Consider the following 20,310-nt stretch of genomic DNA (forward strand, 5'->3'; position numbering starts at 1 on the left):
GATTTTAGCCACCTCGTCCTCTTACTTTTTTTTTCCTGAAAATTTCTATAGAAATTAAAGCAAAATTGATATTTTTTTTAAAAAACTGAAGAAATCTCTCGTTTCATCCGCCATTAACGACCTCTCAAAGGTATCTAATGCGGAGATATTACTATATTGAGAAATTTGTTTAATTATATGTGTATTGCCTCACGAAACATCTTTTGGTTTTTGTGTGAAATTGTTGTTCCTCTTATAGAATTTACTTGTCGGTGAAAGTGAAACTATATGATTGGTGGCTTAATTTTGTTTTTTTCTTAAATCTCATTGTGTTGCTAGATCTTCTTTATTGAATTTGGGGATGTATTGGATACACATTTCCCTGGAATTTTCATCCTTATGTAGTAAAAGTGGTTGCATTTTACATTTTTTTTTATGTAGGCTTTGGTGAGCATGAGAAGAGTGTTTGGAGGGGTTGCTACAGGCAAGTATGAGTAAATATATATGAAGATGTTCTTCCTGATCTTTGTGGCCTTAAAGCTAGTTCGATTCATTTCTTTAGTTATGCAATTATGTTAATGTTGCAAAGGTTTTATGTGCATTTTCAGATTTGTGTCCGTTGCCTAGTATGTACCAACCACTGCAATCTAGGGGAAATTTGGTTTTGTTGTTTAAAGGATGCAGACGCTTTGTGAGAACAACATGTCTCGTTTCGATCCCGGGTGGTTCTTTGGGAAATGAATCAAAAGCACCTCCTAGCTTTCTGAGGGATAAAAAGATAGTTCCAGATGCTGATCCTCCCCATATGGAAGATATCCAGAAGTTGTATCGACTTTTTGAGCAAAGGTTCATATTCCTTAGCCATCTTTTTAAGAAGTGGCCATATATGATCTGTTAATCTTTATAGCTTTCCTCTTCTCCTGCAGTTCGAGACTCACTATCTTGACCGGAGCTGGGATTAGCACAGAATGTGGAATTCCGGATTATAGAAGGTTTGAAAATGGCCTGCATTCTCGTTCAGATGGTCTCAGTTTGACGAAGATTTTTGATTTCCATGTCATTTCCTTACATCTGGTTCCATTTTGTAATAATTTGGATGAGTGATGGTTTGGTGCAGTCCCAATGGAGCATATAGTTCTGGTTTCAAACCAATTACCCATCAGGTGATCTGAAGGCAAGATCGATGAAATCATTTTTTTTAGGAGGCTTAATGCAAACTTTGGGTGATCTAATTATTGTATTAAATCTATTGTCTACCACCTGCTTCACAGGAATTCACTCGATCAAGCCGAGCTCGTAGGCGGTATTGGGCAAGAAGTTACGCCGGATGGAGGCGGTTCACTGCAGCACAACCAGGACCAGCTCATACTGCTTTAGCATCACTAGAAAAAGCTGGAAGAATAAATTTTATGATCACACAAAACGTTGACAGGTATATTAATCCCTGCCTTCTTTTGTGGGATCTCTGTTGGATGTGAAGAATGTTGACTCTCGGCTCTAAGTTTTTAGGCTGCATCATCGTGCTGGGAGCGATCCACTTGAATTACATGGCACAGTATATACTGTTATGTGCTTAGATTGCGGCTTCTCTTTTCCCCGAGACTTGTTTCAGGATCAGCTAAAAGCTATCAATCCTAAGGCCAGTGTATACCATAACCCGAATCAACTGAATTAATAATGTATTATCTAGCAAAGTCAGAACGTTGTTGTTTCTACTGTAGTGGGCTGAAGCGATAGATAGTATTGATCATGGAGATCCAGGATCTGAGAAGAGTTTTGGCATGAAACAAAGGCCTGATGGAGATATTGAGATTGACGAAAAGTTTTGGGAAGAGGGTTTTCATATACCAGTATGCGAAAAGTGCCAAGGGGTCCTAAAGCCCGATGTAAGATCAACGTTATGAGATAGAGACAAAGAGTTTGGTTATGTTTCTTATTATGCTTTGGTTTTATTGAAGGTAATTTTCTTTGGAGACAACATCCCGAAGGAAAGAGCTACTCAGGCAATGGAAGTTGCAAAGCAGAGCGATGCATTTCTCGTCTTGGGTTCATCGTTAATGACAATGTCTGCTTTTCGCCTTGTCAGGTAATGCGAGAGAATAAACTCATCGAGTTTTGGGTTTGCATGTCACTAACAAACTTTCTATATATCTTTTGTAGAGCTGCTCATGAGGCTGGTGCCATGACTGCAATTGTAAATATAGGAGAAACAAGAGCTGATGACCTTGTTCCATTGAAAATCAATGCTAGGGTTGGAGAGGTAAGAACATAACATCAATCTCTTCCCTTTCCTTCAGCCTTGAAAATGCCTTAAAAATCTGTAATTCGTTATCATCATCCCCAATAATCTGTCATTTTATGATCTGTTTGGTCAGATATTGCACAGAGTTCTTGACGTGGGATCTCTCAGTGTCCCAGCTCTCTAGGGCAATGTCCAGATTCAAGTGAGCAGATATTGCAAGAGCTATGTAACATTTAGACCTATATTGTTTATAATTTATCAAATGAATACTTTATATTCAAGCAACTTATCTCAAGTTGTAAATTCAACAGCAAATAAAGAGTAATCATTCTCAATGCCAATCAAATATTTCTTAAACCAAAAGTGATAAATTCGATACATCAACTTGTTCTCTAAGACAATGTCTTGATCAATCAAGGGAACTTTGGCAAGAGCTATGTAACAATGTAACAGTATACCTTATCTTGTTAACAATTATTCCTATAACGTAGTTAAGTTGTAAATTCAACAGCATTTAAAAGAGCAATCATTTCTTAATGGCAACCAAAGCTTGTTTGAACCAAAAGAGATAGATTCGATACACTGACTAATTTGAAGCAGCTTACACTTGGAGAACATGGTGTTATTCTACAAAACAACCATAACAACTGAGCCATCTTCTACTAGAAGTACAACCAATTATACAATTTTTAAAACCTAAGAAAGGTCAGAGAGGGCCTTCTCGATATCCTCTGCGTGGTTCCGAAGAGTGTTCCACTGCATTAAGAAAAAGTTGTGCAATAAGCAAATAACAAGAAAACAGAAACTCTTCTAGGAGACATAAACAATGGGAGAGAGAGAGAGATGTGAATACCTGATCCACACTTAAAGAGATACCTGCAACGTATAACATACATAGAGAGATAACCTTTGTCAACATAATTATGCAAAGAAAGCAAACTAATATAGTTGAAAACATAAGATATTGCAAATCATTATCAAAATGTTTTTATGTAAACACTAGAACCAAACAAAACAACAAACTATTATTGAAAAGAAAACACTCTGCACCATCTCCGCTCATCCTTACAAACACATAAAACAGTCTCAATCAGCAAAATCGCCTGTTATAAGGCCCTTAAGAACTGCAACTAAAAAATCCTAACTAGTTGCAGAAACTTAACAAAGCAAAACAGTAACGAATGATAAAAACTAAGAGATGAGGAAACACATTACATTACTAGCAGTGGTGAATTATAAGAGCAAGAAGATAGTTTAAATTTACAAAAAAAAGTTTCACCTTTCTTGCCAGGCAAAGTCTTTCCGTCCTTGACATAAAACTCACGAATGTCAATCCAAATCTTCCCATTCCAATTCCTCACAGAGACTCTCCTATTCTTAGATATCTGGATTTACACCCAAACAAACCATCATAAACCCTAATTTGACTAAAACCTTAAATTGAGCAAAACCCATTAACAAAATTAAAACTTTATCAAAACCCCCTAAGCTCACTGCTACTAGAGTAATAACGAAAAGCTATTGAAAGACATAGTGAGAGTCTGAGAGAGAGAGAGAGTAGACTAACGTTGCAAACGACGATATCGTCAGACTCGTCGGAGGAGTCTGCTGGCTTTGCGATTTTTTTAGCCGACGCGTGGGTTTCAGATTCGTCATCTGATGCTCTGACATCCTCGTCCTTTCTTTTTCCTCTCGAAGACATTTTCTCCAACTGTATAAAGACCCAAAACGCTCTATTCAGACAAGAGTAATCTCGTACTAGTCAAAACAACATAATTACATAGACATGAGAAGAAACCTGTTCGTGACGCTGCAACGGGTTTCTCGGAGAAAGCGAAAGCACTCTTCTACTGCGAAATCGACTTGAGAGGAGCGACTAGAGAGGGTTTGAAAGAAAATGAAACGCCGTGTCCCCTCTCTTCTCGCGTATTTATTTTAATGCGTTCACCGATCACGCGCGTGTGATTGAAATTAGAACTGTGACAACTGTTTTCTCAAACTCGCGTTTTAATTAAAAGCGGTCCGAATCTTTTTTTTTTTTTTTTAATTAACGCGAGTTTGAGAAAACGCGCGGCCAATCTTAAAAACGTGCGGGATTTTTTAGTTTTGCGGTTTTGCAGCGGAGAAAGGGAAAAGCAAAAAGATTTGGACTTGGTTTGAACTCGCGAAGCCCTTGACAAATCTCTCTTACTTCTGAATATATCTGTTTTGGTTGGATTTGGATAAAGTGGTTCGATGGGGAATTTGTTCGTGAAGAAACCAAAGATAACGGATGTTGATCGAGCGATTCTCTCTCTTAAAACCCAAAGGCGCAAGCTTGGTCAATATCAGCAACAGGTTTTTGATTCCTTCGCCTGCGATTTTCGCATTTCTAGGTCTTAATCTTGCTCGAATTTGGTCTGTTTCTGGAATCTAAGGTTGAATGTGTAGATTAATTCACCATAGGTCATGGAGGGTAAAGGTTACTGAATTCCAGCTATTGGCGTATACGATGTGTATGAAACAACTTAAGGTGTCACATAGATTTTGGTTTTTCCAGATTTTGAATTTTCTTGTCAAATGGGTTGATGAAGAAGTTGCCTTTAGAATCCGTCTTGTGATCCAAATGATAGTTTCGATTGCTAGATAGTGAGTTCGATAGCTGAGAAATGGAATGCAAACGCTGTGCCCTTTCTTATGATCTTTAAGCTTTACCTTGTTTCTCTTTAAAACCCTTTGTTAGCTTGAGAAAGTTATTGAAGCCGAAAAGCAAGCTGCGAGAGACTTAATCCGTGAGAAGCGAAAAGATAGGGCTTTGTTAGCACTGAAGAAGAAGCGGACACAGGAAGAGTTGTTGAAGCAAGTAGATCAGTGGGTCATCAATGTCGAACAACAAGTAAAACTTACTTGACCCTTCATAGCATTTTACTGTTTCCATTGCATAACCTTGGTGCTACTGCTATACTATCTATATTAAACAAAAGTTTCAGTCTTTGATAGCTGATTTTGTCGTGTGAAAAAAATCTGAAATAACGTATTCTGAAACTGTCTTTATGTCTCAGCTGGCAGATATTGAACTTACAAGCAAGCAGAAAGCAGTCTTTGAGAGCCTGAAGCAAGGTAATAGTGCAATTAAGGCGATTCAAAGCGAGGTCAATCTTGATGATGTTCAAAAACTAATGGATGACACTGCCGAGGCCAAGGCTTATCAGGATGTGAGTTAATAGTGAACCTAAATTTTCCGTTTTGTTTATGGGGTTCACATAATTATTACAATCATGTGTCACTTTAGCCGAGATTCTCCCTGTTTGTTTCTTTCATGGTCGTGAGTATTTTTTTTGCTTTATCTAACTATTAAACACTTGGATTTTTAGGAACTGAGTGCCATATTAGGTGAGAAACTATCAGCAGAAGATGAAGAAGAGATCTTAGCAGAATTCGACAACCTAGAAAGTCAGGTATGATGGGTTCTCTTGTTTCTCAGATACAAAACTTTCCTGCATTATGACCATATACTGTGCCTATTGATATTTCGAGTACCATTTACTTTGTTACTTCTTGAATAGAGTCAAATTATAATGTTTGAATGTTTGTTGTTTGTATAAAGCTCATTGTTGAAGATATGCCTGAAGTGCCTACGACAGAGCTCGTGCCTGAAGAACCTGAGAAATTGGATCTCCCTGATGTGCCGACAAAAGCACCTGTCGCTTCCAATGCAGAAAGCACACCAACGAAAAGAAAAGGTTTTTGTATTGTTTATCTGTAAGTAACAATTGTTTGATACAAAGAACCTTAAACTCAGACATGCTTTCTGTTGTTGCAGTTCTTGAAGAACCTCTGGAAGCTTGACTTAGAAGTGAAGAATCTGATCGACTACTAAATAGCCATGGATTATACAATCATTCTTTGGAAACTCTTTCTTTTGGGCTCTTGAAGCTCCTTGTGAATTCTCTTCTTCTTACCCCTGCAGCTTGTAAAGCACCAAGTTCATGGAGTCTCCCTCAGTGAAATGGTTGATCTCATGAATGAATTTCGTTGTTTCTGAACCGATTTCAAAGTCTTTGACCTGAACATATAAATGACTTTTACACTCGGTGGGATCAAATTACCTTTCGGTTTGTATAGAATTTTCTTATTTTCTGAGTGGAAGAAAACAAAATTAAATGAAAGATAATTGTAAATAGGAAAATGTCAAAATAGGAACTTATTTGGTTATTAAAATTTCAAAACCAAACCGTATTAAACTGATGCAGATGAAATCGGTATCTGATTAAGTTACATCATACACCAAAAACAAATTAACCGATACGGTTAAGAGTACACATAGTTGATAAACAGTATCCAATCTAATCAAATCTCTCGATCTGGGTTTTGCAAAGCTTTATAGGGTTTAAGAGCAATGGCGCTCTGAGCTCCATTCCATCCTTGTTACTTCTTAGACGACTTTGTCTAACTTCAGGTACCTGTTTCGTTTCGTCTTTGTTATTCTTAGAGTAAATAAGATCCACTGGTTTGTTTACACTTTTGAAGAAGATGAAAGAAAGGAATTTTCATTTTTGTGATTTGTCTGTGCCTGTGATTTCTGGGTTTTGTAGCCATTACATCTCCTAGATGCATACGAAGTGTTTGTAAAAATGTCCAGAGATGGTTGATTTCAATTCTGTTGCGTTTCATTTAATAGATCTCGCTCTCCAATCTGGTTCGAGGGTTTGTGCAAAGTTTTAAGATTTCGTCCTTCTTTTGGTTGTAATTTCCTCAATGCTTTAGAAATTGTAGATCCAATTTCGCAGTGCCTTACGTTCTTAGGTGTCAGAAGTAAAAATAGATATGAACATTCATGCAATTTCCCAATTCCCTATGAATCGTTTAGATTTTTTAATATGATCATAGTTTGTTTCGCTTGATGAGCTCATTATAGTTTCTACAGTTTGAAACATTTCATTGTTTATGCTTTGAGAGTTCAAAACCGAAAGTATCAATTTTTAAGTAATAATCCTTTGACGTGAACTGTTCTTGCTAATTAGCCGTTTTGTTGATTCAATTTCGTAGTTAGTTAGCCTTTATCATTCATTTCCTTTCTTCAATATATAAGTTCTACTCAACATTCATTCTTCTGCATGATCAAAGCTCGTCTTCTTGCTTTATATCTTTCCTTTCTGTTTCTTTGTTCTGCTTCAGATTTAGTCAGAAGCTGATTTGTGATTTGAGATGGCGACAACAGAGCAGAGCGGAATAGAAGGTCAGGAGAACCAACCAAACCAAGTGGCTCCTGGTTTTGTAGGAGCAATTGAAGAACAATACAAGAAACTCAAAGATCACGCTGAAGCTTATCCATATGTTTGGGGTTCTTATACTGTTGTCTATGGCGGTCTTTTCCTTTGGACAGCTTATAGATGGAGGAAGCTTAGGAGAACCGAGGATCGAGTTCGTGGTCTTCAGACAAAACTTCGGAAACTTGTTGAAGATGAACAATCAGCAGTAACAGCTTCTAAATCTGCTCAATCAGTGGAAAAGTCATCTTCAATTTCTGACAAGAAAACGTCTTAATCAGTAGTTTAGAATCGAAACCATTGTCTCTGTTAAACTTTTGACAAGGTTAGTTTCTTCCAACCGAATCAATATTCCCCGGGTTAATCTGTTTTGTCAGAATACTTTTGTTGGTTATCCACATAAAATTCATGTACATGAATGAAGAAGAAGAGAAAACATTGAAATGTTGAACCGCTAAGAAGTCATTTTATGCACTGTTGTTCTAGCAGACAGGGTTTAATTCTTTTTGCTTAGTCTTACAATTATTTATTGGGATTATAGTATATATCATTCATAACAAAAAACATATACATTTTGATGTAACTGAATGAAAACGCAGAAATGTTGAAACGCTAAAAAGTCATGTTAAGCGTAGTTGCTCTAACAGACGGAGTTTCTGGTGCAGTGCAAGGCTCCAGCTGAACTTGTGAGTTCTTTAACGGTTTTAGCTTTTGCGACTGTGAACCTTTGATCTGGGCCGTAATTAGGGCGTGCTTTTCCAGCACCTTTGTGTAGGCCGAAACAAGCTCCGTTCTCGAAGTAATCATTCACTGAGTAGAATTTCCATTGCATTTGATCTCCTTGGCTATGTTTCTTCCAAGTTATCTACAAAAAAAAAAGTACAAATTCACATGTTAGATGGGATATAAGAATCAATGTGTTTACTTTTGTGTTTTTTTTTTTTTTTGCGTTTGCGATTATGACTTGAAACGCACCTCTTTGTTTCCAGACTTTGGTGCGACGAAATAGTTTGATTCACTCTTCACACGAGGGCTCATGCTTCCTCCAATTGCATACTGAGTCCATCCTTGGTAATAGTTATTGGCAACATGAGCATATCCATGTCTCACTCTGCATATTTCACATAGCTCCATCAAAATCAGAAATGAAAGTAACAATATATGAAAAATTAATTAGTCAGTCTGGCTGTTAGCTCTGCATATTTCATTTTTGTACCTTGGCATTCTCTGGTTGCAATTAGGACCAAAGTGGTTAAACACAACAGTGACTCTCATGTCTTGGTCTCTTACATAGCCATCATCATGGCCAAGAAGCATGACCTTGTCCTGGTTCCTAAACCAATTGTTCGACACTGTGACGTCAGTAGACCCTCGTGTGACGTCTAGAAGACCGTCTTCACAATCATAGAGCGTGTTGTGGTCGATCCATACTTTCTTAGCCGTGACCAGCCTGATGGCATCGCCATCCACTTGCCCAAGTTGAATGATCTTTGAGTCTGGTCCCATCACTGAGCTTGGGGGATGAGCTTTACAATCATGGATCTTAAGTCCATGAATGATCACATCGGTGGCTTTGTAGACTATGAGACAAGCGGGACCGGAGATGTGAACACTAACACCTCGGCCATCGAGTGTCGTGAAGCTGCTGATTAGAAGCGGTTTATGAAGCTTGATCTTCATGTTTCTCTTGAATGTGATCCATTTTTTACCTTTGACAAGTGTTGCTGCGTATCTTAGGGTTCCAGGTTTTGGTTTCAGAGGATCATCAGAAGGGTCGGTTACTTTGTATTGTGTGACCCCTTTACCGATATTTCCCGTCATTTTCCCGGCAAATCCGACTGAACACCGCGCAAGCTGGTTACGGGTTCTGCGCCAATGCGGGTTTGGTCGCCAGCAGTTGTCCATCACATTCAGTTTCGTGGCCTCCAAGACATTCGCGACAAACAAAATGATAAAGAGTTGAATCAACGTGATGTTCAAGAACCTAACCATGGTGAATCAAGAAGAATATCTGTATGGAAAGGTTGAGATTTATGATTACAAGATGTGTTGTTTCTGATGATTTGTGTATTATGGATGGAGTTTATATATCTGAGTGATCGAGTTTGTTTTCAACTAACCAAAAAAAAGTTCGTTTCATGTTTTCTATTTAGTGTGAGTTCTTGAAGAGCTTAAGAAGTTGTAAGTTGCAACAACTTAAAGCAAACTTCTAAAAGTAAAACAGAAATAGTAGAACTGTTAATTTTTGTTGTTAGAGCCACTCTTTTTTTTTTTTTACATTGCTATATTTAGTATTTGAGTTTTGATGATTGGTAGCGTGTTAATTCGATTCCAAAACTATCTATTCGGTTTTGATATATTCTGGACCTGCACGTATCAAACAACAGTTCTTACAGCTATACATATGCGTATATATTTACCAGATATTCGCATAGAGGTCTCGATTAATATAATTACATATGTGTCGTCTTCTTACGAATATATGTTGAAACTTCCACGAAACTTGGTTATATGTTAACAATCACTACAATACTTAAATTGTATAGGCCTGTATATAATATATGGACACATGACCGAATATTTTATAAAGTCATCTTCGATCCTCTTCTTCTTCTTCATTTTTTAAGTCTCTTGTATTTATGAACAGATGACCTGATGACTTACGAGAAGGAGCTTGCTGCGGCTAAGAAAGCCGTCTCTCTTGCTGTTCGTCTCAGCCAGGTTAGTAACCACATATGTCTGTCTATTACATACTAATTCACAGACAAAGCTTAACTCATTAACACCAGTTTTGGAACTTTATCAGGAAGTGCAGAAGTCTCTGTTGCAATCAGACGTCCGGAAAAAATCTGATAAAAGTCCAGTTACAGCTGCTGATTATGGTCAATCAATCCCACAATTCTGTTTTCTATTGTTTTTTTATTTTGCATGACAAAACAGGTCAACCTGGTCCATTCAAACCAGTCCTTATTGACCAAACCTGTGTGATAAATGCAGGATCTCAAGCTGTGATCAGTCATGTATTAAAGAGAGAACTTCACCCTGAACCACTATACTTAGTTGCTGAAGAGGTACTTGATTTTATAAACACTCTCTAACAAACAGTTAAGTCACACCCAAAAAACTAAATCTTTCTCTGTTACACATCTTTTGCAGAATGCAGAAGATTTACAAAAGAGTGGCGCCAAGGAATTTCTAGAAAGCATCACTAAGCTTGTGAACAGTGCTCTAGCTTCTGATGATTCCTACGCCACCTCTTCTCTTTCAATGGAAGATGTAAGGAAAGCAATAGACCACGGGAGGTCACAAGGCGGGGCTAATGGCCGCCATTGGATTCTTGATCCTGTCGATGGAACCAGAGGGTGATAAAGTCTTGAAACTCATTACATAAAAATCTTATCTTTTTTGCTCAAACCATGCAGATTCTGCTTAACAGGTTTGTAAACGGAGAGGATTACGCTGTGGCATTGGCTTTGCTTGTGGAAGGCAAAGTAGTACTCGGTGTCCTGGCTTGCCCTAAACTTGAGAATCACAAGTCTGCTTCTTCAGATAAAGTTGGATGCCTTTTCTTTGCTACAGCGGGAGAAGGTGCTTACATGCAATCGCTTGAAGGCGACTCTCATCCTCCAGAGAAGGTATCATCAGCGTTTCAATGTCTGTTAGAGTTGCTCTCTCTTTTTGTATCCTTAAATCAGAGTGAAGAAACATGTTAATAGGTGCAAGTGAGCAACATTGAGAATCCTGAAGAAGCTACCTTTGTCGAATCATCTCATAAACCAATCCCCATCCATAGCTCCATTGCCAATGTATAACATCTTTTGCTTATACTTAGAGCTTGACCTATCAGATATATTATTCTTTGTTTGTTGCTAAGACTTGCTCTCTTACGGTAAGCAGAAACTAGGGATCAGAGCTCCACCTCTAAGAATCCATAGTCAAGTGAAGTACGCAGCTCTAGCTCGAGGAGATGCAGAGATATACTTGCGTTTCACTCTCAAAGGGTACCGTGAGACCATATGGAACCACGCTGCTGGTGCAATCATCACCACAGGTATGCACTGCATAATAACTTTTACTCTAAAGCATATCACACAGCAAAGTCTATTACAAAGCAAGACACAACCTCTCTGCACAGTAGATGTGCTGCAATTTGAAGTTTACCTAGTCTTGCTGCTGTGGAATATAGAAAGGATATAGATTTAATTCCCATCAGATACAAAAATTTCTTTCTGGCACCTGTTATGGAAAACGAAACCTTGAGAAATAACCTCGTGCAGAAGCTGGAGGTGTAGTTTGCGATGCTGATGGGAATCCTCTTGACTTCTCGAGAGGAAATCATCTTGAACACAAAACAGGGATCGTGGTCAGCACTAAGAAGCTCATGCCACGGCTCTTGAAGGCCATCAGAGAATCCATGAAAGAGGAGATACTTCTCTCTGAGACAAAACTAAAAATGAAACTGTAATATATGTACTGTCTGAAATGGGTATCTGGTGTATAATCACATCGGGTGTCGTGTACTGTCAGATACTGAAGAAGTTTGTGCTCTATCAAAGATGTTGTATGCTTTTGAATAATGGTCTTGATTTCAGTAAAATATTTCAATACACAATGTTGATAACGGCTTACATTTTACTACACAAAGCAGTCAATTAGAGTCTGCCTAAAGAGGAACATCTGATGGATAATCTTGTGGGTGACTTTTGATGGTCTGCCTCACCAGACGCTCCTGTTCCCTGAGGTTAGAAGGAGGAACATCGTAGACATCTGAAAACATGTCCTTAAGATTCGGTTTCTCAGTCTTCTCTGCAACCCTGAGCGCTTCTAACATCTGTTTGTACGGAACAAAAAGAATCCAATTTCACAGCTTATATACATAAACCATATACGCTTCTTATACAACAATGGTCAAGATCCAAGTTTGTTAATTTTAGTTACCTCTTTCTTGACTCTGCTTCTCAGATCCGATTCCTCTTCATCACTCCACCAGCCATTACTTTCAATCCATGTCCTAAACCTAGACAGTGGGTTTCTAGCTTTGTTCCACCACTCTATCTCATCTGCAGATCGGTACCTAGTGGAATCATCTGATGTTGAATGGTGTCCTACGCGGTATGTTAAGGCCTAACAGCATAAAAAAAAAAGGACTTGAAACTTATATTGTGTTTTGATGTTGCATTTAATATCTACAACAAAATCACATCAAAGTTACCTCAATCAAGATTGGCCTATGTTCTTTGATTGCCATTTCACGAGCAGAGTGCACTGCACTGTACATAGCAAGCGCGTCATTTCCATCCACACGTATACTTCGAATACCATAAGCACGGCCTTTGACCACTATACCATCACCTGTTGGCCAAAGCGTATGCAAGCAAAAGTATTGGCAAATCCAAAAGACATTACGAAAGAAAAGAAAAAATGAAAGTAAATAATCCAAAGGAAAAAAGAAAAGGAGTTACTTCGGAACTGATCTGAGGTGGGAGTACTGATCGCCCATCCATTGTTCCGGCAAATAAATAAAACAGGAGCTTCCATAACTGCTGCAAAATTCATAGCAGCATGGAAGTCTCCCTAGCAAAAACATCATTTCAATTTAGCCACCACAGAGTTTTCAGTTTCAGTAATCATAGTGAATTAGTGATGCATGGAATATGAAAGGGTGTAGAACAATGCAAGCAAAGATACTAAATTCACAAATCCATTGCAATACGCCAGCTCAATGCCCTTATTATTCACCTCACTTGTGCCACCATCGCCAAAATATGTGACAGCACATGCATCCTTCCTGTCCATCTTTAAGGAATAAGCAGCACCAACCGCGTTTGGTATCTGCGTACTGGAGATAAAATGTACCATAAGCTAAGAGAAATTACGAGAAAATAAACTATTGAGAAGAAGAGGATCTGAGGCTATACGCAATAGTGGCTGAAACAGTAAAATAATTGAGCTTGTTAGAGCCATAGTGGACTGGCATCTGCCTGCCTTTTCCATAATCAGATTTGTTCCCAAAACACTGGTTTGCAAATTCTTGAAGCGTGAAACCACGCCACAGTAGCACACCAGGCTCTCTGTACTGCAAGGTACAACAAAAGAGACAGCCTAATCTATCAATCTTCCTTATAATTACATGAACTCACTAAAGTTTTCATATTAATCTAACAACAGTATATAAATACGGTCAATGCAGGACACTGTAGCAAAAAAATGTACATATGAGAGAGCATTTATCATAAGAGATGAATTGATTTAAAAAAACCTGAGGAAAGATAACATCTTCAGGAGAGAGAGCTGCGGCTGATGCAATATTAATGGCTTCTTCACCGATGGCAGTAGCGTAAAAGGAAAGTCTGCCTTGTCTTTGAGCTTCGTAAAAGATGTTATCCATTATCTGAAGAGTTACCATATTGCTATATATCTTCACCGCAACTTCCTCACTTACCTAGAAGACGCAGAAGAACAAAAACAACTCTTTACTTTGGAAAATTTCAGAATTCAGTAAAAAGGGAGAAAATTGATGCTTTATGTCAACCTGAACAAACTGGCTGTTGGTGATTAGTTGGCCATTGTCATCAAGAACACGGTAACAAGGTACACGCTCTTTACTGGATTCTGATATGAATTGAATCTCAGGTGTGAAAGCTACCTTTCCTCCAGGAAAATCCATGACCTGATCATTGAAGGTCCCATCCAAACATAAATTATTGGTTATTCAGAATGTTAAATGGAGAATAAGAAGGAAAAGAGAAAGGAATAAAAATTTCTGACATCTATCAGTGATGATTGATGTGTTCTGATTCATAACATCAAATCAGTTTTTAGTGAAACTTTTTTTTTTTTTTTTAATAATCAAAGAGGTTCTGGGTCAAAGCCCATACATCCCCTCAGTTCCGAAACCAAAGCATGTTATATGGTTTCGTCCCAAGCGCTACTCGAACCGGCGACCTCTAAGCTTCTGCCAGAGATCTTTACCAATTGAGCTATTAACACTTGGTTTTAGTGAACTTTTTAGTGGACCCTGAAACTAATTTGCATAGTAGATTTTATACTGATGTGATTAAACAGTGACCAGCAGCTGAACTTTCACTCAAAAGAAATTGACTAAAGTGATAAGAAAAAGAAAAAGAAAAAAAGAGTAACTGGGGAGCTGGTAATATTTGCATGCACCTGAGTGTTGGCGTCTTCGTGCTCACCAATACTTGAGAGTTTCTCTGACATGGTGTTACAGAACCGACTAATTGGATTCTGTGAAACTCGAAGCGTAGGCTCATGTGGTGGTTTTTGGCGGAGATGTCGAGCCGCGTGGCTAGCAGAACCGAAGCCGTGGTTATGTCTGAGAATTTTGAGCAAATTCGATTTCCAGGAAGAAGATCTCAAACGCAGAGTCATTTTTTTTGTTTTCCCAATTTGACTGAAGACAGATTTTTTTGCAAGGTGGAAAATGGATGAAGAGCGACACGAACAAGGATGATGATGTGTAGAGAGAGGTTCTTGTTTTAACTTTGAAGTGTTGGCTGTTGTTGAGTTATGTTTTTCCGTACGGAATTGATGATTCATATAAAGTGGATTCTTTTTTAGTGAGGAACCGCGATTGTCAAACGCTAACGCATCAACCGTGATTCCTCCAAACAAGACATAATTAAACCCACAAGACTATTTAACGGCCCACTATAAGAAAGGGCTTCACCAGAATACACACGTTTTTTCGGTTACCATTTGAACAGCTGTAAAAAACTGAGAACTAATTACTTCATTGACAGATGAATATCCAAGAGCCTTACATTCATTCATTCACACCAGTGATCTCAACTTTTGTTAAAACAACTTATGCTTGCAAAGTAAGACGGGAGCACGGAACAGGCAATGTGATCTTCCTGTTTCTACTACGTTAAACGATAGAAAGAAAATCCGGAGGGAGCTAAGCCAAGCCAGACAAGCCGAGACGATCAGCAACGTTGTACATAACCAGCTTATCATAAACAGGGCCGAAAAGCTGTTCTCCTCCTATTGAGAACGTCAATGCCCACGCGGATAGAAGAGCTGTAAAGACACTGAAGCCGATTGCTGAGCGGACAACATCTGCAAGTAACAGAAAGGTGTTAAGAGAGGATAATGCACATATTTCATATCTGAAAAAAGAGATACAAAAAGTTTAAAATCTTCTTAAATCAGAACATAAGTAGCAGACATAACTCAAAAGAATGATCATCAATTCCTTTTTAATTTACCAAAGGTCAACAACACATCAAAGCCGAAAGAAGTATTTAACAAACAAAGAGTAGTGTCCCCGAGATCAAATAAGGATACACTGTATAAATAATCATAGAACATCGACAACTTTAGAATACTCTTCATTATCGAACACTCTTCCATTAGCTTATTCTCTTTATAACTTCCTATAAACTCTAATGGCTATCTAGATATCTTCACACTAAATGTTAAAACTTCATAAAATTTGAACCTGAATAGGCCAAAATCTTAAAACTCCAATGGACTTATCATATATCTGTCAGAGAAAATACTCATAGCCATTACGCTACTGAAACAGTATATACCAGCAAGATTGTACGATTTCAGAAGATATAGTGCCATAATCAAAAGAGCCCAATCTAACATTCCCAAATTCGCGGGATACGATGATCAAAAGATATATGTAACAATCTGATTACTTACAATTGCGGATTTGGGGGAAAGCTCGAGCATGACGAAGAACAGGCCAGAAGTAGAAGCAATTGACAAACCAAAGCCAAGGCAAGAGAGCGAAACCGAACTTGTAGAATCGACGAGCGTAGTCCACCGATGCTTCCTCCGTTAACCCCAAAGGACCATCGATGGTTGGCCAAACCTGCGCTGAAGAGATGATCGTCGACAATGGGTTCGGAGCCGGATCCGGATTCGGATTCCGATTGCGTACAGGGTTCAGACTGGGGTCGTCGCTCTGTGAAGCCTCCATTTTGCTCAGCCACTTGAGAAACGGAAAAAAATGAAAAACTGCGAATAAAAAAGGTAAAGTTGAACACCAAGAAGCAACGACGTCGTTCGCTATTACACTTATGCTCCTAAAAAAATTACAAAATTCAATTTTGTATGAACAGATAATCTCCAAAAATAATATGAAATTGAGTTACTCCAAGTTTCTCAACTATGAATGCTCAAATTGTTACATATAACTCCAATTGTTATGGATTTGTAGCTATAATTGTCTGTCTCCATAGACTTGAGTGACTTGGAACAGATACAAGTTTCGTATCTTCACTGGTGCAATCCAAAAACGCTTACTCGGTGGTAACATTCCAATGTTAAAACATACAAGCCTACATGATGATACCGTAGATACAAGAATCGACACATCCTTTTACTGCTCTACTTAGAAGATATTAGTATACAATACGATCAAACCGTTAGCTCTCTCAACTTTTGTGCTCCATCATTTAGATTTTAGATCAACACACCAGTCTCACTAGAGTTTTCTTCATCTTCTTCAACAAACTCGAGTGATTCACCGTAATACTCATGAGCATCTTGCCTAACAATAGCCGATAAACCCATTTCGCCATTCGATTCAAGACCTAAGACTAGAATCCTAAAGGATGATCTATCAGGCTCATACCCAATAGATTGCATAAAGGCGTAGCAATCCATGACAAGATCAAACAGCTTATGATTCACAAGTATCGTCAAGAGAGTATTGAAGTCTTCAGTGTCAGCCTTTAAAACCTTTTCCGATTTCATAGCAGAGTAAATATAATTGACCTCTTCGATCAAACTATTATCCGCCATTACAGTGATCATATCCGAGTACAATCTAACCTGAGGCTTGTACCAATACTCTTTTCGAATCTCTTCAAAAACCTAAAACGAGTTCAAAATTAAGATAGAACACAGCTCATACATGATGGAGAGAGACCGAGTCGAGAGACGAACCTTGAGAGCTAGAGAGCACTCGTTTTGGCGTAATAGTTCTCTGAGAACGGCGACCATATCGAATTTTAAGAGCCGACGGAACTTGGAATCGATTACACGATCAAGCAGAGCTGAGGACGACGAATACGTGGGAGAAGAAGGAGGAAGAAGAGGATTAGCTCGCTTTAAGGCCTGAACCGCTTGAATCGCTTCGATACTGAGCATTCGACCTCTCTGCAATGGTTTCCTGTTCTTGCTACGGTCTCTCATCTTTATCTCCATAGCTCGCCGGAGAACCGGAAACTTGCCGCCGATACCACCGCGTATACTAAATCCGAGACGGAGAATCTCCTCTCCGCAACTTCGCAGTCCAATCCCTTCCATTTTCGCCGTTAAGGCTCTCTCTGTCTCCTTCTGAGTGGTGTGACAAAAAGAACAGAAAATGACAATAATACCCTTTTGCTTCGCTTCACGAAGATGAACCCTTAACCGGTTCTCAGATTTAAACCGTTTGGTATTTCAATTTGTCGAATAACCGTGGAAAATTTTATAAATTAATGAAGTTATTATATCCTATGATATGAAAATTACATTCAAGAACCAAATCCGATTACGTTTCTAGAAGATGAGTCTGATTCTTGTTTTACATCTGAGAGCTTATGAACATTGTCTCTCTCACCTTGTTGTAGAGCTCGGATCAAATCATCGACGCTTTTGTCTGAAAACAATGTTGTATAATTCTCAGAGTCTTTATTAGACGCTTGGAATGGTGAAAGGGATGGAGCTAAAGATGCTGCATCACCCAAGCCTTTGGAAAGGCAAACATATTTGATAACGAGCTGTTTGTAATTATGAAGCAAACTTTCAACATCTCCTATCCTTAAATCAGCAACACTGGCAAACATGTAAGGATATTCTTGAAAGATTTTGGTTGCCTCACTTCCATCATCCGAAAGCATTGTGGCGCCCTTGTTTTCCAAATCCGAAGCTCTCTGCATTGGTGTGTCACTGTTTGTACTCAGTGTTTCATTGGTGGTAGCAGAGAGACTATCAGACGATTTTGCGTGAATAAGCGTGTTTTCCCTCTTAGGACAATGAGCTGTGAATGCAGCATCGTGATCAGTTTGACAAGACTGGCTTCTCAGACCAGAAAGACGTGCTTGTGCAGACTCCATTTCATTTTCAAAGTCAGCTTCGTCCATTGAGAGGGATTTTGCATCAATACTTGAGATGAAAGACTCTGCAGAGAGTATGTTTGTGAATAAGTAGGCAGCATCACCAACCAGTTTAGATTGACGCCTATATCTTTGTATATACAACAAGTTTGAATGAAATTGTGGAGGGTTAGCCTGAAAAAAAACAAAAGAAAAGTAAATAATGATCATCAGTAAATGTAGTTTCACAATTAAAGGATAAGAGTAAGAAATACACATAAGACATCAGAAACCATAATGCATATTGTTAGAGAATATCCCTCACACATATTCTCATTTCCTTATGTGTATATTCTCCCGTATCTTGGATTGTATATTCTTAGAGTAGTGATCACGTTCATTGTGGGATCTTATATAATCTTGTAGATTCTCTTCTCTCTATATATTGTATCTCTCGAGCAAAGGAATACAGTGAATCATTCAGACCTTTGTACCTTGTTTTACACATATATATAATTGTTGAACCCTTTCACAACATACCTTAATGGTAACATATATAAGAACAGGAAGGAATTGGTCCGCACCAGGTGCATTCTCGTTTGAAGCAATTGAAGCATTTAGCAGTAAGTTATTAATGACTCTGCAGCACCTAAGGATACACATAAGCTTATCACGAGGACCTTTGTACATGTTTATCTTCTGGAGCTCTTTTTGAGCTAGCTGCCAAATAAATAGATAAAAATATCAAAAGTAAGAAGCAGTTATTTGGAAACTAGGCTACACAATCGAGAGAGCTAGAGTGGGACTTACGAGCCATGATGTTTGGTTTTGGAAATTCGGCTGTACATCCAAGTTTTCAGGAGATATGAACTGTTGAAGCAATGACATCTTGTGAAAGAGTTTCTCATCAGAGATAACATCCTCGGTGTTTGAAGCAAAAACCCGGGGAAATAACTTTGTCATGACATACTTCTCCAGGCCCTGTGTATACAAAACATATATGATTAAGAGGCAGCTAAAATATGATATATTAATCAAAAGAGAAAAGGAAGGAAGAATAATGTGATAATACTTACATCTCCTGCATTTTCCAACTCATCATCGGAACAACCAGACCGAAGTGTATGAGCCCTGAAAGCAGAATCCATCTTGGAAAAGAAGTCTTGAACTGCATCACAGTCTTTGTCAGGGTCTGGTGCTGTGTTCAAGATCGAAACAATGAAACTGCAAACATGAAAAATAAAACTTTCACAACTCAAAAACCATATCTTATGAATGAGAGAGACCAACAATTGATAACCAGAGGAATAAATAATATGATCATGGCACATTGTCTCATAACCAATCAAGCTAATAATAAACAGTTAGGAGATTTTGTAAGAAGAGAGAGGAATGACAAATCAGTAAGATACTTGTTGCACACATGTAACATGGAGAACCTTTTAATTGATTTGATGAAATCTTTGGCGGAGGGTTTACTCAGAAAATTATGGAGACCTGAGAAGACGTCTGTGTTCTCCATCACCCACCCGGAACCGTGCGATCCACGTCAATCAAAAGTTATATCTCTTAACGTACGAACGAAAAACTGAGTTAGAGTTAGAGCGAGATCGGGAAAGATGAAATTGAGTTCAAAGTCAGCTCAGATTTTGCGAAGAGACTTCAATCAAATCGCTCAAACCCAAAGCTTTAAATAAACGAGATTGATACGATGATGCTGTGGGAAAACTTAAAGATTAGGCCAACGATAAAGGCCTAGAAAGCCCATTCACTTCCAAAATCA

The 20,310-nt window shown here is 38.4% G+C and overlaps 10 protein-coding genes across 14 annotated transcripts; 4 read left to right on the forward strand and 6 right to left on the reverse strand.

Moving 5' to 3' along the window:
* The first annotated feature begins 38 nt into the window (after positions 1–38).
* LOC17883767 (NAD-dependent protein deacylase SRT2) lies at positions 39–2,562 on the forward strand. Of its 2 annotated transcripts, none has more exons than XM_023781762.1 (11): positions 39–130; positions 421–463; positions 588–825; positions 906–971; positions 1,097–1,142; positions 1,251–1,411; positions 1,489–1,618; positions 1,701–1,865; positions 1,938–2,065; positions 2,140–2,239; positions 2,355–2,562. In XM_023781762.1, the coding sequence occupies exons 2-11, from the start codon at positions 433–435 to the stop codon at positions 2,403–2,405; spliced, it is 1,116 nt and encodes a 371-aa protein (XP_023637530.1). In that variant the 5' UTR covers positions 39–130; positions 421–432; the 3' UTR covers positions 2,406–2,562. The 2 variants fall into 2 exon arrangements, with proteins under 2 accessions (XP_023637530.1, XP_023637531.1); XM_023781763.1 differs by having other exon boundaries at positions 90–130; positions 421–467.
* A 172-nt stretch (positions 2,563–2,734) lies between these two features.
* On the reverse strand, positions 2,735–4,139 carry LOC17883052 (RNA polymerase II transcriptional coactivator KIWI). Of its 2 annotated transcripts, XM_006288882.2 has the most exons (5): positions 4,020–4,137; positions 3,789–3,932; positions 3,501–3,606; positions 3,075–3,097; positions 2,735–2,977 (listed from the first exon to the last, which is right to left on the reverse strand). In XM_006288882.2, the coding sequence occupies exons 2-5, from the start codon at positions 3,921–3,923 to the stop codon at positions 2,918–2,920; spliced, it is 324 nt and encodes a 107-aa protein (XP_006288944.1). In that variant the 5' UTR covers positions 3,924–3,932; positions 4,020–4,137; the 3' UTR covers positions 2,735–2,917. The 2 variants fall into 2 exon arrangements, with proteins under 2 accessions (XP_006288944.1, XP_023637532.1); XM_023781764.1 differs by lacking the exons at positions 2,735–2,977; positions 3,075–3,097 and adding an exon at positions 3,106–3,285 and having other exon boundaries at positions 4,020–4,139.
* Positions 4,140–4,326: 187 nt separating this feature from the next.
* On the forward strand, positions 4,327–6,339 carry LOC17881115 (vacuolar protein sorting-associated protein 20 homolog 2). The gene is made up of 6 exons (XM_006288570.2): positions 4,327–4,558; positions 4,944–5,096; positions 5,263–5,415; positions 5,575–5,658; positions 5,808–5,943; positions 6,024–6,339. The coding sequence occupies exons 1-6, from the start codon at positions 4,457–4,459 to the stop codon at positions 6,047–6,049; spliced, it is 654 nt and encodes a 217-aa protein (XP_006288632.1). The 5' UTR covers positions 4,327–4,456; the 3' UTR covers positions 6,050–6,339.
* Positions 6,340–6,536: 197 nt separating this feature from the next.
* LOC17881752 lies at positions 6,537–7,962 on the forward strand. The gene is made up of 2 exons (XM_006288865.2): positions 6,537–6,659; positions 7,379–7,962. Exon 2 carries the CDS (start codon positions 7,409–7,411, stop codon positions 7,745–7,747), a length of 339 nt encoding a protein of 112 aa, XP_006288927.1. The 5' UTR covers positions 6,537–6,659; positions 7,379–7,408; the 3' UTR covers positions 7,748–7,962.
* Positions 7,963–8,082: 120 nt separating this feature from the next.
* Positions 8,083–9,329, reverse strand: LOC17881129 (probable pectate lyase 4). Its single transcript, XM_006289376.2, has 3 exons — positions 8,687–9,329; positions 8,446–8,581; positions 8,083–8,235 (listed from the first exon to the last, which is right to left on the reverse strand). Exons 1-3 carry the CDS (start codon positions 9,289–9,291, stop codon positions 8,083–8,085), a joined length of 894 nt encoding a protein of 297 aa, XP_006289438.1. The 5' UTR covers positions 9,292–9,329.
* Positions 9,330–10,105: 776 nt separating this feature from the next.
* Positions 10,106–11,947, forward strand: LOC17881495 (probable SAL4 phosphatase). The gene is made up of 8 exons (XM_006288005.2): positions 10,106–10,191; positions 10,277–10,352; positions 10,468–10,541; positions 10,627–10,832; positions 10,907–11,105; positions 11,187–11,276; positions 11,368–11,521; positions 11,748–11,947. Exons 1-8 carry the CDS (start codon positions 10,126–10,128, stop codon positions 11,933–11,935), a joined length of 1,053 nt encoding a protein of 350 aa, XP_006288067.1. The 5' UTR covers positions 10,106–10,125; the 3' UTR covers positions 11,936–11,947.
* An 85-nt stretch (positions 11,948–12,032) lies between these two features.
* On the reverse strand, positions 12,033–14,998 carry LOC17883697 (2-oxoisovalerate dehydrogenase subunit alpha 2, mitochondrial). Of its 2 annotated transcripts, none has more exons than XM_023780132.1 (9): positions 14,611–14,998; positions 14,003–14,140; positions 13,730–13,912; positions 13,389–13,546; positions 13,210–13,309; positions 12,933–13,044; positions 12,683–12,822; positions 12,409–12,594; positions 12,033–12,301 (listed from the first exon to the last, which is right to left on the reverse strand). In XM_023780132.1, exons 1-9 carry the CDS (start codon positions 14,857–14,859, stop codon positions 12,134–12,136), a joined length of 1,434 nt encoding a protein of 477 aa, XP_023635900.1. In that variant the 5' UTR covers positions 14,860–14,998; the 3' UTR covers positions 12,033–12,133. The 2 variants fall into 2 exon arrangements, with proteins under 2 accessions (XP_023635900.1, XP_006287544.2); XM_006287482.2 differs by having other exon boundaries at positions 14,638–14,997.
* Positions 14,999–15,126: 128 nt separating this feature from the next.
* LOC17883938 (probable gamma-secretase subunit PEN-2) lies at positions 15,127–16,470 on the reverse strand. Its single transcript, XM_006288761.2, has 2 exons — positions 16,144–16,470; positions 15,127–15,549 (listed from the first exon to the last, which is right to left on the reverse strand). Exons 1-2 carry the CDS (start codon positions 16,421–16,423, stop codon positions 15,389–15,391), a joined length of 441 nt encoding a protein of 146 aa, XP_006288823.2. The 5' UTR covers positions 16,424–16,470; the 3' UTR covers positions 15,127–15,388.
* A 247-nt stretch (positions 16,471–16,717) lies between these two features.
* On the reverse strand, positions 16,718–17,796 carry LOC111829931 (pentatricopeptide repeat-containing protein At1g62350). The gene is made up of 2 exons (XM_023780136.1): positions 17,395–17,796; positions 16,718–17,322 (listed from the first exon to the last, which is right to left on the reverse strand). Exons 1-2 carry the CDS (start codon positions 17,755–17,757, stop codon positions 16,909–16,911), a joined length of 777 nt encoding a protein of 258 aa, XP_023635904.1. The 5' UTR covers positions 17,758–17,796; the 3' UTR covers positions 16,718–16,908.
* A 145-nt stretch (positions 17,797–17,941) lies between these two features.
* On the reverse strand, positions 17,942–20,051 carry LOC17884328 (vacuolar protein sorting-associated protein 9A). 2 transcript variants are annotated; one of them, XM_023780135.1, is made up of 5 exons: positions 19,967–20,051; positions 19,604–19,695; positions 19,338–19,508; positions 19,068–19,247; positions 17,942–18,722 (listed from the first exon to the last, which is right to left on the reverse strand). In XM_023780135.1, the coding sequence occupies exons 2-5, from the start codon at positions 19,673–19,675 to the stop codon at positions 17,967–17,969; spliced, it is 1,179 nt and encodes a 392-aa protein (XP_023635903.1). In that variant the 5' UTR covers positions 19,676–19,695; positions 19,967–20,051; the 3' UTR covers positions 17,942–17,966. The 2 variants fall into 2 exon arrangements, with proteins under 2 accessions (XP_023635903.1, XP_023635902.1); XM_023780134.1 differs by having other exon boundaries at positions 19,604–19,751; positions 19,967–20,049.
* Positions 20,052–20,310: the final 259 nt, after the last annotated feature.

Source organism: Capsella rubella, unplaced genomic scaffold, assembly GCF_000375325.1.
Source record: "Capsella rubella cultivar Monte Gargano unplaced genomic scaffold, Caprub1_0 scaffold_6, whole genome shotgun sequence".
NCBI classification, from domain to species: Eukaryota; Viridiplantae; Streptophyta; class Magnoliopsida; order Brassicales; family Brassicaceae; genus Capsella; species Capsella rubella.

Coding starts and splice junctions, on each gene's coding strand:
- LOC17883052 (XM_006288882.2), bottom strand. CDS start 3,923: ATGTCTTCGAGAGGAAAAAGAAAGGACGAGGATGTCAGAGCATCAGAT. Junction 3,098..3,500: donor GACTTTGCCTGGCAAGAAAG/GTGAAACTTTTT, acceptor TATACGTTGCAG/GTATCTCTTTAAGTGTGGAT. Junction 2,978..3,074: donor TCTCTTTAAGTGTGGATCAG/GTATTCACATCT, acceptor TTCTTAATGCAG/TGGAACACTCTTCGGAACCA.
- LOC111829931 (XM_023780136.1), bottom strand. CDS start 17,757: ATGGAAGGGATTGGACTGCGAAGTTGCGGAGAGGAGATTCTCCGTCTC. Junction 17,323..17,394: donor AGTGCTCTCTAGCTCTCAAG/GTTCGTCTCTCG, acceptor AACTCGTTTTAG/GTTTTTGAAGAGATTCGAAA.
- LOC17883767 (XM_023781762.1), top strand. CDS start 433: ATGAGAAGAGTGTTTGGAGGGGTTGCTACAG. Junction 1,143..1,250: donor TCAAACCAATTACCCATCAG/GTGATCTGAAGG, acceptor CCTGCTTCACAG/GAATTCACTCGATCAAGCCG. Junction 2,066..2,139: donor TCTGCTTTTCGCCTTGTCAG/GTAATGCGAGAG, acceptor TATCTTTTGTAG/AGCTGCTCATGAGGCTGGTG.
- LOC17881495 (XM_006288005.2), top strand. CDS start 10,126: ATGACTTACGAGAAGGAGCTTGCTGCGGCTAAGAAAGCCGTCTCTCTT. Junction 11,106..11,186: donor ACTCTCATCCTCCAGAGAAG/GTATCATCAGCG, acceptor ACATGTTAATAG/GTGCAAGTGAGCAACATTGA. Junction 11,522..11,747: donor TGGTGCAATCATCACCACAG/GTATGCACTGCA, acceptor AACCTCGTGCAG/AAGCTGGAGGTGTAGTTTGC.
- LOC17883938 (XM_006288761.2), bottom strand. CDS start 16,423: ATGGAGGCTTCACAGAGCGACGACCCCAGTCTGAACCCTGTACGCAAT. Junction 15,550..16,143: donor TTTCCCCCAAATCCGCAATT/GTAAGTAATCAG, acceptor TGTTACTTGCAG/ATGTTGTCCGCTCAGCAATC.
- LOC17881752 (XM_006288865.2), top strand. CDS start 7,409: ATGGCGACAACAGAGCAGAGCGGAATAGAAGGTCAGGAGAACCAACCA.
- LOC17881115 (XM_006288570.2), top strand. CDS start 4,457: ATGGGGAATTTGTTCGTGAAGAAACCAAAGATAACGGATGTTGATCGA. Junction 4,559..4,943: donor TTGGTCAATATCAGCAACAG/GTTTTTGATTCC, acceptor ACCCTTTGTTAG/CTTGAGAAAGTTATTGAAGC. Junction 5,097..5,262: donor TCATCAATGTCGAACAACAA/GTAAAACTTACT, acceptor TTTATGTCTCAG/CTGGCAGATATTGAACTTAC.
- LOC17884328 (XM_023780134.1), bottom strand. CDS start 20,049: ATGGAGAACACAGACGTCTTCTCAGGTCTCCATAATTTTCTGAGTAAA. Junction 19,509..19,603: donor AGTTGGAAAATGCAGGAGAT/GTAAGTATTATC, acceptor TTGTATACACAG/GGCCTGGAGAAGTATGTCAT. Junction 19,248..19,337: donor AAAACCAAACATCATGGCTC/GTAAGTCCCACT, acceptor TTTATTTGGCAG/CTAGCTCAAAAAGAGCTCCA.
- LOC17881129 (XM_006289376.2), bottom strand. CDS start 9,291: ATGACGGGAAATATCGGTAAAGGGGTCACACAATACAAAGTAACCGAC. Junction 8,582..8,686: donor TGCAACCAGAGAATGCCAAG/GTACAAAAATGA, acceptor TGAAATATGCAG/AGTGAGACATGGATATGCTC. Junction 8,236..8,445: donor CAAAGTCTGGAAACAAAGAG/GTGCGTTTCAAG, acceptor GCCTACACAAAG/GTGCTGGAAAAGCACGCCCT.
- LOC17883697 (XM_023780132.1), bottom strand. CDS start 14,859: ATGACTCTGCGTTTGAGATCTTCTTCCTGGAAATCGAATTTGCTCAAA. Junction 14,141..14,610: donor CAAATATTACCAGCTCCCCA/GTTACTCTTTTT, acceptor TTCAATGATCAG/GTCATGGATTTTCCTGGAGG. Junction 12,302..12,408: donor GAAGCAGAGTCAAGAAAGAG/GTAACTAAAATT, acceptor CCGTACAAACAG/ATGTTAGAAGCGCTCAGGGT.